Here is a 12,566-nt window from a genome sequence, read left to right as displayed (position 1 = left end):
TCTGGGGTTTGTTTTCTCTCTGGAATCTGGTCACTGGTCTGTCTGGTATCTGGTCTCTCTGGTCTCTTTGGTCTCTGGTCTCTCTGGTCTCTGTTCTCTATGTTCTCTTTGGTCTCTGGTTTTTCTGATCTCTGGTCCCTCTGTTTTCCGGTCTATTTGGTCTCTGTTCTCTCTGTTCTCTGGTCTCTCTGGTTTCTGTTTTCTCTGGTGTCTGGTCTCTCTATTCCCTCTGGTCTCTGGTCTTTCTGGTTTCTGGGTTGTCTGGTCTCTGGTCTCTCTGGATTCTGATCTCTGGATTCTGTTCTCTCTGGTTTCTGGTCTCTCTGGAATATGGTGTCTGGTCTCTTTGGTATCTCTTGTCTCTCTGGTCTCTGGTCTCTCTGGTTTCTGTTCGGTCTGATCTCTCTGGTTCTCTGGTCTCTCTGGTCTCTCTTGTCTCTCTAGATTATGGTCTCTCTGGTTTCTGGTCTCTATGGAATATGGTCTCTCTGGTCTCTGGTCTGTCTGATCTCTCTGATCTTTGGTCTGTCTGGTCTCGGGTCTCTATGGTCTCTCTGGTCTCTCTGGTATCTCTGGTCTCTGGTCTCTCGTGTTTGTTTTCTCTGGAATCTGGTCTCTGGTCTCTCTAGTATCTGGTCTCTCTGGTCTCTGGTCTCTCTGGTCTCTGGTCCCTCTGGTGTCTCTGGTCTCTCTGGTCTCTGTTTTCTCTGTTTTCCGGTCTCTCTGGTCTCTGGTCTCTCTGGTCTCTCTGGTCTCTGGTCTGTCTGGTCTCTCTCTAGTCTCTCAATGGTCTCTGGTCTCTGGTCTATCTAGTCTCTGGTCTCGCTGGAATCTGGTCTCTCTGGTCTCTGGTCTCTGGTCTCTGGTCTCTGGTCTCTCTGGTTTCTGGTCTGTCTGGTCTCTTGTCTCTCTGCAATCTTGTCTCTGGTCTCTAGTCTCTCTGGACTCTGGTCTCTCTGGTCTTTAGTCTGCTGTCCTAAGAAGTGTTTTAGACCAGACTAGCAACAAAACCTTTACCAGTTCTTCCCTGACTTACCTGGATAAACAAACGTCTCAGCTGTTAGGTCATCATTAGATCCCAGAATAAAATTGAATAGATACCTAGCTAGCGGCCATAGATACACTACATTACCAACAGGATGTGGACACCTGCTCGTCAAACATCTCATTCCAAAATCATGGGCATTAATATGGAGTTGGTCCCCCCTTTGCTGCTATAACAGCCTCCACTCTTCTGGGAAGGCTTTCCACTAGATGTTGGAACATTGCTGCGGGGACTTGCTTCCATTCAGCCACAAGAGCATTAGTGAGGTCGGGCACTGATGTTGGGCGATTAGACCTGGCTCGCAGTTAGCTTTCCAATTCATCCCAAAGGTGTTCGATGGGGTTGAGGTTGAGGCTCTTTGCAGGCCAGTCAAGTTCTTCCACACCGTTCTCGACAAACCATTTCTGTATGGACCTCACTTTGTGCACAGGGGCATTGTCATGCTGAAACAAGAAAGGGCCTTTCCCAAACTGTTGCCACAACGTTGGAAGCACATAATAATCTCGAATGTCATTGAATGCTGTAGCGTTAAGACTTCCCTTCACTGGAACTAAGGAGCCTGAACCATGAAAAGCAGCCCCAGACCATTATTTCTCTTCCACCTAACTTTACAGTTGGCACTATGCACTCAGGCAGGTAGCGTTCTCCTGGCATCCGCCAAATCCAGATTTGTACGTCGGACTGCCAGATGGTGAAGTGTGATTCATCACTCCAGAGATTGCGTTTCCACTTCTCTACAGTCCAATGGCGGCGAGCTTTACACCACTCCAGCATGGGGATCTTAGGTTTGGCTGCTCGGCCATGGAAACCCATTTCATGAAGCTCCCGACTAACAGTTCTTGTGCTGACGTTGCTTCCAGAGGCAGGTTGGAACTCAGTAGTGAGTGTTGCAACCGAGGACAGACGATGTTTACGCGCTACGTGCTTCAGCACTCGGCGGTCCCGTTCTGTGAGCTTGTGTGGCCTACCACTTCGCGGCGGAGCTGTTGTTGCTCCTAGACGTTTCCACTTCACAATAACAGCACTTACAGTTGACCAGGGCAGCTCTAGCAGGGCACCTTTCCAACTGACTTGTTGGAAAGGTGGCATCCTATGACGGTGGCACATTGAAAGTCACCCAGCTCTTCAGTAAGGCCATTCTACTGCCAATGTTTGTCTATGGAGATTGCATGGCTGTGTGCTCTATTGTATACACCTGTCAGCAATGTGTGTGGCTGAAATAGCCGAATCCACTAATTTGAAGGGGTGTCCACATACTTTTGAATATATTTTAATATTAATATAATAAAATGCCATTTAGCAGACGCTTTTATCCAAAGCGACTTACAGTCATGTGTGCATACATTTTACGTATGGGGGTGGTCCCGGGGATCGAACCCACTACCCTGGCGTTACAAGCGCCGTGCTCTACCAATTGAGCTACAGAGGACCACATTTTGTAGCTAGATTTGGAGATGACTCTTTACCAGAGAGATAGATACTGGTTCAACTGGTCTGAGGAGGCAGCTAGGATAGGTCATTGGACAGGGGTTAGAGGTCACGGGTCAGTGATGCTGTTTGTATTCTGATTGGTCAGGACCCAGGAAGCAGCAGCATCACTCTGAAACAATCTGAGACGCTCGCTGAGGATTTCCCAGAAGCCTCTGTGAGAACCGATAAGCCCCTGGGGGTGCGGCATGGCCGGGAGGCATGTACCATCCCCTGTGATGTCACCGCCAAGATGCTAAGAGAGGAGAAACACTCACTGTGTGGTGAGTACTCTTCATCAACATCATCAACATCATCATCATCATCAACATCATCAACACCATCATATTCACCATCATCATCATCATCATCATATTCACCATCATCATCATATTCACCACCATCATGATAATAGTCATTGCCATACAACTTGTCATGTGTTGTGTTGTGTGTGTGTGTGTGTGTGTGTGTTTGCATGTGCGCGTTGTGTGTGTGGCGTCTGTGTGTTGTGTATGCAGGCCACCTGCAGCAGTCTCTAGTGTCATATGGGAGGAGCACCAGGAAGCTGATCAGAGATCTGATGGAGGAACAGCAGAGAGCCATGGAGTTCCTCACCAGTCAGGTATGCATGCTGACAGACAGACAGAGGCACGCACGCACGCACGCATGCACACCACACACACACCACACCACACCACACCACACCACACACACACCACACAAACCACACACACACACACCACACCACACCACACCACACCACACCACACACACCACACAAACCACACACACACACACCACACCACACCACACCACACCACACCACACCACACACACACCACACCACACCACACCACACCACACCATAGACACACACACGCACGCACACCACACCACACTACACAAACCACAGACACACACGCGCAAGCACACACACATGCACTGCAAGGTGACAGAGCTGAGTTTGCGTGTGTGTGTGTGTGTGTGTGTGTGTGTGTGTGTGTGTGAGTAGGTGACAGAGCTGATGACCAAAGTTCAGACACTGAGCTCGGAGGTGCAGAGGAGCAACACTGAGATTTACTCAGCCAAGCCTGTCCAGTCACACGGTAATAGTCCCCATAGTAACACTACCCATGATAACAGTCCCCATGGTAATGCTCCCCACGGTAACAGTCCCCATGGTAGCGCTCCCTGTGGTAACAGTCCCTATGGTAATGCTCCCCGTGATAATAGTCCCCATGGTAATGCTCCCCATGGTAACAGTCCTCATGAAATTCCACCCGTGGTAACAGTCCCATAGTAACAAACACTCCCCGTGGTAACAGTTCCCACAGTAACAAACACTCCCCACGGTAACAGTCGCCATAGTAACACTCATGACATCCTTGCCTGCCAACCCGTTGTCACTCTACTGCCTCTGTAGACTGCTGAAACCGTGTCGGGTGTGTGTGTGTGTGTGTGTGTGTGTGTGTGTGTGTGTGTGTGTGTGTGTGTGCAGGTCGTGACTGCAGTGACATTAAGGACACTCTGGGCTCTGTCGTTCCTACGATCCCTAGCGGCATCTATATCATCCACCCTGAGAACACGGACACTGCCTTTGAGGTAAACACACACACACATGGCCCAGTGCATCACTGGAGGTGAGCTCCCAGCCATCCAGGATGTACATGCCAGGCGGTGTCTGAGAAAAGCATGAAAAATGTCCAATGACTCCAGCCACCCGAGACATGGACTGTTCTCCATGGTCCCGTCTGGCAGGCGGTACTGCTGCATCAAGGCTCAGACCAACAGACTCCTAAACAGCTTCTGTCCCCTGGCCAAAACATTGTTAAATGGCTAACTGCTACTGCTCTCCCTCTCCCACATACTATCCACACTGACTATTTGCCCACCCACAGGTCTCTACCCACTCAGACACAACGTACGCTGCTGCTAAAAGGATTATTGATTAGATGTATTACTCCATTACACTACTGTTCATTGATTATTGATTGCCATTACCATTAGTATCTATCTATTTATCCTGCTACTAGTCACTATTACTCCTGTCTACTTGTATACAGTGGGGAAAAAAAGTATTTAGTCAGCCACCAATTGTGCAAGTTCTCCCACTTAAAAAGATGAGAGAGGCCTGTAATTTTCATCATAGGTACACGTCAACTGTGACAGACAAAATGAGCATTTTTTTTCTCCAGAAAATCACATTGTAGGATTTTTTATGAATTTATTTGCAAATTATGGTGGAAAATAAGTATTTGGTCAATAACAAAAGTTTCTCAATACTTTGTTATATACCCTTTGTTGGCAATGACACAGGTCAAACGTTTTCTGTAAGTCTTCACAAGGTTTTCACACACTGTTGCTAGTATTTTGGCCCATGCCTCCATGCATCTAGATCTCCTCTAGAGCAGTGATGTTTTGGGGCTGTCGCTGGGCAACACAGACTTTCAACTCCCTCCAAAGATTTTCTATGGGGTTGAGATCTGGAGACTGGCTAGGCCACTCCAGGACCTTGACATTTTTCTTACGAAGCCACTCCTTCGTTGCCCGGGCGGTGTGTTTGGGATCATTGTCATGCTGAAAGACCCAGCCACGTTTCATCTTCAATGCCCTTGCTGATGGAAGGAGGTTTTCACTCAAAATCTCACGATACATGGCCCCATTCATTCTTTCCTTTACACGGATCAGTCGTCCTGGTCCCTTTGCAGAAAAACAGCCCCAAAGCATGATGTTTCCACCCCCATGCTTCACAGTAGGTATGGTGTTCTTTGGATGCAACTCAGCATTCTTTGTCCTCCAAACACGACGAGTTGAGTTTTTACCAAAAAGTTCTATTTTGGTTTCATCTGACCATATGACATTCTCCCAATCCTCTTCTGGATCATCCAAATGCACTCTAGCAAACTTCAGACGGGCCTGGACATGTACTGGCTTAAGCAGGGGGACACGTCTGGCACTGAGTCCCTGGCGGCGTAGTGTGTTACTGATGGTAGGCTTTGTTACTTTGGTCCCAGCTCTCTGCAGGTCATTCACTAGGTCCCCCCGTGTGGTTCTGGGATTTTTGCTCACCGTTCTTGTGATCATTTTGACCCCACGGGGTGAGATCTTGCGTGGCGCCCCAGATCGAGGGAGATTATCAGTGGTCTTGTATGTCTTCCATTTCCTAATAATTGTTCCCACAGTTAATTTCTTCAAACCAAGCTGCTTACCTATTGCAGATTCAGTCTTCCCAGCCTGGTGCAGGTCTACAATTTTGTTTCTGGTGTCCTTTGACAGCTCTTTGGTCTTGGCCATAGTGGAGTTTGGAGTGTGACTGTTTGAGGTTGTGGACAGGTGTCTTTTATACTGATAACAAGTTCAAACAGGTGCCATTAATACAGGTAACGAGTGGAGGACAGAGGAGCCTCTTAAAGAAGAAGTTACAGGTCTGTGAGAGCCAGAAATCTTGCTTGTTTGTAGGTGACCAAATACTTATTTTCCACCATCATTTGCAAATAAATTCATTAAAAATCCTACAATGTGATTTTCTGGAATTTTTTTCTCAATTTGTCTGTCATAGTTGACGTGTACCTAATGATGAAAATTACAGGCCTCTCTCATCTTTTTAAGTGGGAGAACTTGCACAATTGGTGGCTGACTAAATTCTTTTTTTCCCCACTGTATATTACCATTAGTATATTACCATTAGTATTGATGTTGGGCGATTAGGCCTGGCTCGCAGTCGGCGTTCCAATTCGTCCGAAAGCTGTTCGATGGAGTTAAGGTCAGGGCTCTGTGCAGGCCAGTCAAGTTCTTCCACACTGATCTCGACAAACCATTTCTGTATGGACCTCGCTTTGTGCATAGGAGCATTTTCATGCTGAAACAGGAAAGGGCCTTCCCCAAACTGTTGCCACAATGTTGGAAGCACAGAATCGTCTAGAATGTCATTGTATGCTGTAGCGTTAAGATTTCCCTTCACTGGAACTAAGGGGCCTAGCCCGAACCATGAAAAACAGCCCCAGACCATTATTCCTCCTCCAACAAACTTTACAGTTGGCACTATGCATTGGGGCAGGTAGCGTTCTCCTGGCATCCGCCAAACCCAGATTCGGACTACCAGGTGGTGAAGCGTGATTCATCACTCCAGAGAACACGTTTCCACTGCTCCAGAGTCCAATGGCGGCGAGCTTTACACCACTCCAGCCGACAGCTTCCACCGAGTCCAATAGTGGCGAGCTCCTGACGAACAGTTATTGGGGCTGACGTTGCGTCCAGAGGCAGTTTGGAACTCGGTAGTGAGCATTGCAACCCCCGAAAGACAATTTTTATGCGCTAAAGCTCTCGGCGGTCCCGTTCTGTGAGCTTGTGTGGCCTACAACTTTGCGGCTTTGGAAAGGTGGCATCCTATAACGGTGCCACGTTGAAAGTCACTGACCTCTTCAGTAAGGCCATTATATTGTTTGTCTATGGAGATTGCATGGCATTTTAAGGGCTGTCAACATACTTTTGTATATATAGTGTACCTCAACCACTCCACTACCCCTGTTCATTGAATAAGGTACTGACCTGTATATCCAACCACTCCAGTACCCCTGTTCATTGAATAAGGTACTGACCCTGACCTGTATATACAGCGCATTTGGAAAGTATTCAGACCCCTTGACTTTTTCCACATTTTGTTACGTTACAGCCTTATTCCCCCCCCCCCTCATCAATCTACACACAATACCCCATAATGACAAAGCAAAAACAGGTTTTTAGAAATTTTTGCAAATGTATTCAAAATAAAAACGGGAATATCATATTTACATATATATTCAGACCCTTTCCTCAGTACTTTGTTGAAGCACTTTTTGCAGCATTTACAACCTCAAGTCTTCTTGGGTATGACGCTACAAGCTTGGCACACCTGTATTTAGGGAGTTTCTCCCATTCTTCTCTGCAGATCCTCTCAAGCTCTGTCAGGTTGGATGGGGAGCGTCGCTGCACAGCTATTTTCAGGTCTCTCCAGAGATGTTAGATCGGGTTCAAGTCCGGGCTCTGGCCGGGCCACTCAAGGACATTCAGAGACTTGACCTGAAGCCACTCCTGCGTTGTCTTGGCTGTGTGCTTAGGGTCATTGTCCTGTTAGAAGGTCAACCTTCACCCCAGTCTGAGGTCCTGAGTGCTCTGGAGCAGGTTTTCATCAAGGATCTCTCTGTATTTTGCTCAGTTCATCTTTCCCTCAATCCTGAGTAGATTGGTGGAGTGCTGCAGAGATGGTTGTCCTTCTGGAAGGTTCTCCCATCTCCACAGAAGAACTCTGGAGCTCTGTCAGAGTGACCATCAGATTCTTGGTCACCTCCCTGACCAAGGCCCTTCTCCCCTGATTATTCAGTTTGGCCGGGCGGCCAGCTCTAGGAAGAGTCTTGGTGGTTCCAAACTTCTTCCATTTAAGAATGATGGAGGCCACTGTGTTCTTGGGGAACTTCAATGCTGCAGAAATGTTTTGGTACCCTTCCCCAGATATGTGCCTCGACACAATCTTGTCTCGGAGATCTACGGACAATTCCTTCGACCTCATGGCTTGGTTGTTGCTCTGACATGCACTGTCAACTGTGGGACCTTATATTAGGGAAGCAAAGGCTAGCTTTTTCAAACAGAAATTTGCATCCTGTAGCACTAACTCCAAAAAGTTTTGGGACACTGTAAAGTCCATGGAGAATAAGAGCACCTCCTCCCAGCTGCCCACTGCACTGAGGCTAGGAAACACTATCACCACCGATAAATCTACAATAATCGAGAATTTCAACAAGCATTTTGCTACGGCTGGCCATGCTTTCCACCTGGCTACCACTACCCCGGCCACCAGCTCTGCACCCTCCGCTGTAACTTGCCCATGCCCCCCCCGCTTCTCCTTCACACAAATTCAGACAGCTGATGTTCTGAAAGAGCTGCTAAATCTGGACCCTTACAAATCATCTGGGCTAGACAATCTGGACCCTTTCTTTCTAAAATGAGCCGCCGGAATTGTCGCAACCCCTATTACTAGCCTGTTCAACCTCTCCTTCGTAACGTCTGAGATCCCCAGTGATTGGAAAGCTGCCGCGGTCATCCCCCTCTTCAAAGGGGGTGACACTCTAGATGCAAACTGTTACAGAACTACAGTGTATATCCATCCTGCCCTGCCTTTCGAAAGTTTTTGAAAGCCAAGTTAACAAACAGATCACCAACCATTTCGAATCACACCGTACCTTCTCCGCTATGCAATTCGGTTTCCATGCTGGTCATGGGTGCACCTCAGCCACGCTCAAGGTCCTAAACGATATTATAACCGCGATAGATAATAGACAGTACTGTGCAGCCGTCTTCATCGACCTGGCCAAGGCTTTCGACTCTGTCAACCACCGCATTCTTATTGGCAGACTAAATAGCCTTGGTTTCTCAAATGACTGCCTCGCCTGGTTCACCAACTACTTCTCAGATAGAGTTCAGTGTATCAAATCGGAGGGCCTGTTGTCTGGACCTCTGGCAGTCTCTATGGGGGTGCCACAGGGTTCAATTCTTGGGCCGACTCTTTTCTCTGTGTATATCAATGATGTTGCTCTTGCTGCTGGTGACGCTCGGATCCACCTCTACGCAGACGACACCATTTTGGATACATCTGGCCCTTCATTGGACACTGTGTTAACAAACCTCCAAACGAGCTTCAATGCCATACAACACTCCTTCAGTAGCCTCCAACTGCTCTTAAACACAAGTATTTACATTTACATTTACATTTACAATGCATACTCTTCAATCGAACGCTGCTGGCACCCGCCCACCCGACTAGAATCACTACTCTTGATGGGTCTAACCTAGAGAATGTGGACAACTACAAATACCTAGGTGTCTTGTTAGACTGTAAACTCTCCTTCCAGACTCACATTAAGCATCTCCAATCCAAAGTTAAATCTAGAATCGGCTTCCTATTTCGCAACAAAGCCTCCTTCACTCATGCTGCCAAACATGCCCTCGTAAAACTGACTATCCTACCGATCCTTCACTTCGGCGATGTCATCAGCAAATTGGATGTAGTCTATCACAGTGCCATCCGTTTTGTCACCAAAGCCCCATATACTACCCACCACTGTGACCTGTACGCTCTTGTTGGCTGGTCCTCACTACATATTCGTTGCCAAACCCACTGGCTCCAGGCCATCTATAAATCACTGCTAGGCAAATCCCTGCCTTATCTTAGCTCATTGGTCACCATAGCAACACCCACCCGTAGTATGCGCTCCAGCAGGTATATTTTACTGGTCATCCCCAAAGCCAACACCTCCTTTGGCCGCCATTCCTTCCAGTTCTCTGCTGCCAATGACTGGAACAAACTGCACAAATCTCTGAAGCTGGAAACACTTATCTCCCTCACTAACTTTAAGCATCAGTTGTCACCTTACCGATCACTGCACCTGTACACAGCCCATCTGTAATTAGCCCGCCCAACTACCTCATCCCCATATTGTTATTTATTTTGCTAATTTGCACCCCAGTATCTCTATTTGCACATCATCTCTTGCACATCTATCATTCCAGTGTTAATACTAATTGTCATTATTTTGCACTATGGCCTATTTATTGCCTTACCTCCATAACTTGCTAAATTTGCACACACTGTATATAGATTTTCTATTGTGTTATTGACTGTATGTTTTGTTTTACCCGATATGTAACTCTGTGTTGTTGTTTTTATCGCACTGCTTTGCTTTATCTTGGCCAGGTCGCAGTTGTAAATGAGAACTTGTTCTCAACTGGCTTACCTGGTTAAATAAAGGTGAAATTTTCAAAATAATGTTCAATCAATTGAATTTACCACAGGTTGATTCCAATCAAGTTGTAGAAACATCTCAAGGATGATCAGTGGAAACAGGATGCACCTGAACTCAATATTAAGTCTTATAGTAAAGGGTCTGAATACTTATGTAAATGTAGGTATTTCTGTTTTTTATTTTTAATACATTTGTAAAATTTCATAAAAACCTGTTTTCGCTTTGTCATTATGGGGTATTGTGTGTAGATTGATGAGTAAAACATTTAATTTAATCCATTTTAGAATAAGGCTGTAACGTAACAAAATGTGGAAAAAGTGAATGTGTCTGAATACTTTCCGAATGCACTGTATGATACGCCAGTACCCCTGCACATTCAATAAGGTACTGACGCTGACCTGTATATATTTGCATTCTTGTGTTTCTAACTCACATTGTAGTTCTTCTGTGGTTTTTATTTTTATTTCATAAAATCACTACATTGTTGGGAAGAGCGCTCAAGGTAAGAATGTCACTGTACTGTTTTACACCTGTTGTAACTTCACGTGATGAATAAACTTTGAAACTTGAAACACACCCGGCACACCCTCTCCCTCCTCCTAGGTGTTCTGTGAGATGGACACACCCTCTCCTTCCTCCTTGGTGTTCTGTGAGATGGACACACTCTCTCCCTCCTCCCTAGGTGTTCTGTGAGATGGACAAACCCTCTCCTTCCTCCTTGGTGTTCTGTGAGATGGACACACTCTCTCCCTCCTCCCTAGGTGTTCTGTGAGATGGACACACTCTCTCCCTCCTCCCTAGGTGTTCTGTGAGATGGACACACCCTCTCCTTCCTCCTAGGTGTTCTGTGAGATGGACACACCCTCTCCCTCCTCCCTAGGTGTTCTGTGAGATGGACACACCCTCTCCCTCCTCCCTAGGTGTTCTGTGAGATGGACACACCCTCTCCTTCCTCCTTGGTGTTCTGTGAGATGGACACACTCTCTCCTTCCTCCCTTGGTGTTCTGTGAGATGGAGACACCCTCTCCTTCCTCCTTGGTGTTCTGTGAGATGGACACACCCTCTCCCTCCTCCCTAGGTGTTCTGTGAGATGGACACACCCTCTCCTTCCTCCTTGGTGTTCTGTGAGATGGACACACTCTCTCCCTCCTCCCTTGGTGTTCTGTGAGATGGAGACACCCTCTCCTTCCTCCTTGGTGTTCTGTGAGATGGACACACCCTCTCCCTCCTCCCTAGGTGTTCTGTGAGATGGAGACACCCTCTCCTTCCTCCTTGGTGTTCTGTGAGATGGACACACTCTCTCCCTCCTCCCTTGGTGTTCTGTGAGATGGAGACACCCTCTCCTTCCTCCTTGGTGTTCTGTGAGATGGACACACCCTCTCCTTCCTCCTTGGTGTTCTGTGAGATGGACACACCCTCTCCCTCCTCCCTAGGTGTTCTGTGAGATGGACACACCCTCTCCCTCCTCCCTAGGTGTTCTGTGAGATGGACACACCCTCTCCTTCCTCCTTGGTGTTCTGTGAGATGGACACACTCTCTCCCTCCCCCTAGGTGTTCTGTGAGATGGACACACCCTCTCCTTCCTCCTTGGTGTTCTGTGAGATGGACACACCCTCTCCCTCCTCCCTAGGTGTTCTGTGAGATGGACACACCCTCTCCCTCCTCCCTAGGTGTTCTGTGAGATGGACACACCCTCTCCCTCCTCCCTAGGTGTTCTGTGAGATGGAGACACCCTCTCCCTCCTCCCTTGGTGTTCTGTGAGATGGACACACCCTCTCCCTCCTCCCTAGGTGTTCTGTGAGATGGACACACCCTCTCCCTCCTCCCTAGGTGTTCTGTGAGATGGACACACCCTCTCCCTCCTCCTTGGTGTTCTGTGAGATGGACACACCCTCTCCCTCCTCCTTGGTGTTCTGTGAGATGGACACACCCTCTCCCTCCTCCTTGGTGTTCTGTGAGATGGAGACACCCTCTCCCTCCTCCCTAGGTGTTCTGTGAGATGGAGACACCCTCTCCTTCCTCCTAGGTGTTCTGTGAGATGGAGACACCCTCTCCTTCCTCCTAGGTGTTCTGTGAGATGGAGACACCCTCTCCCTCCTCCCTAGGTGTTCTGTGAGATGGAGACACCCTCTCCCTCCTCCCTAGGTGTTCTGTGAGATGGACACACCCTCTCCCTCCTCCCTAGGTGTTCTGTGAGATGGACACACCCTCTCCCTCCTCCCTAGGTGTTCTGTGAGATGGACACACCCTCTCCCTCCTCCCTTGGTGTTCTGTGAGAT

The 12,566-nt window shown here is 47.8% G+C and overlaps 1 protein-coding gene across 1 annotated transcript in view; it reads left to right on the top strand.

The window, feature by feature from the left end:
• angptl5 (angiopoietin-like 5) overlaps positions 1 to 12,566 on the top strand; it is a 66,511-nt gene that overhangs the window by 14,879 nt on the left and 39,066 nt on the right. The window contains exons 2-5 of the mRNA XM_041872609.1: positions 2,622 to 2,796; positions 3,031 to 3,134; positions 3,525 to 3,618; positions 4,011 to 4,114. Coding sequence (XP_041728543.1) covers positions 2,622 to 2,796; positions 3,031 to 3,134; positions 3,525 to 3,618; positions 4,011 to 4,114 — 477 coding nt within the window. The remainder of the gene's footprint in view (positions 1 to 2,621; positions 2,797 to 3,030; positions 3,135 to 3,524; positions 3,619 to 4,010; positions 4,115 to 12,566) is intronic.

This window comes from Coregonus clupeaformis, unplaced genomic scaffold (genome assembly GCF_020615455.1).
Source record: "Coregonus clupeaformis isolate EN_2021a unplaced genomic scaffold, ASM2061545v1 scaf0063, whole genome shotgun sequence".
Classification (NCBI taxonomy): domain Eukaryota; kingdom Metazoa; phylum Chordata; class Actinopteri; order Salmoniformes; family Salmonidae; genus Coregonus; species Coregonus clupeaformis.
The sequence above is the reverse complement of the archived record's forward strand: the minus strand, read 5'-3'. Positions and strand labels throughout refer to the sequence as shown.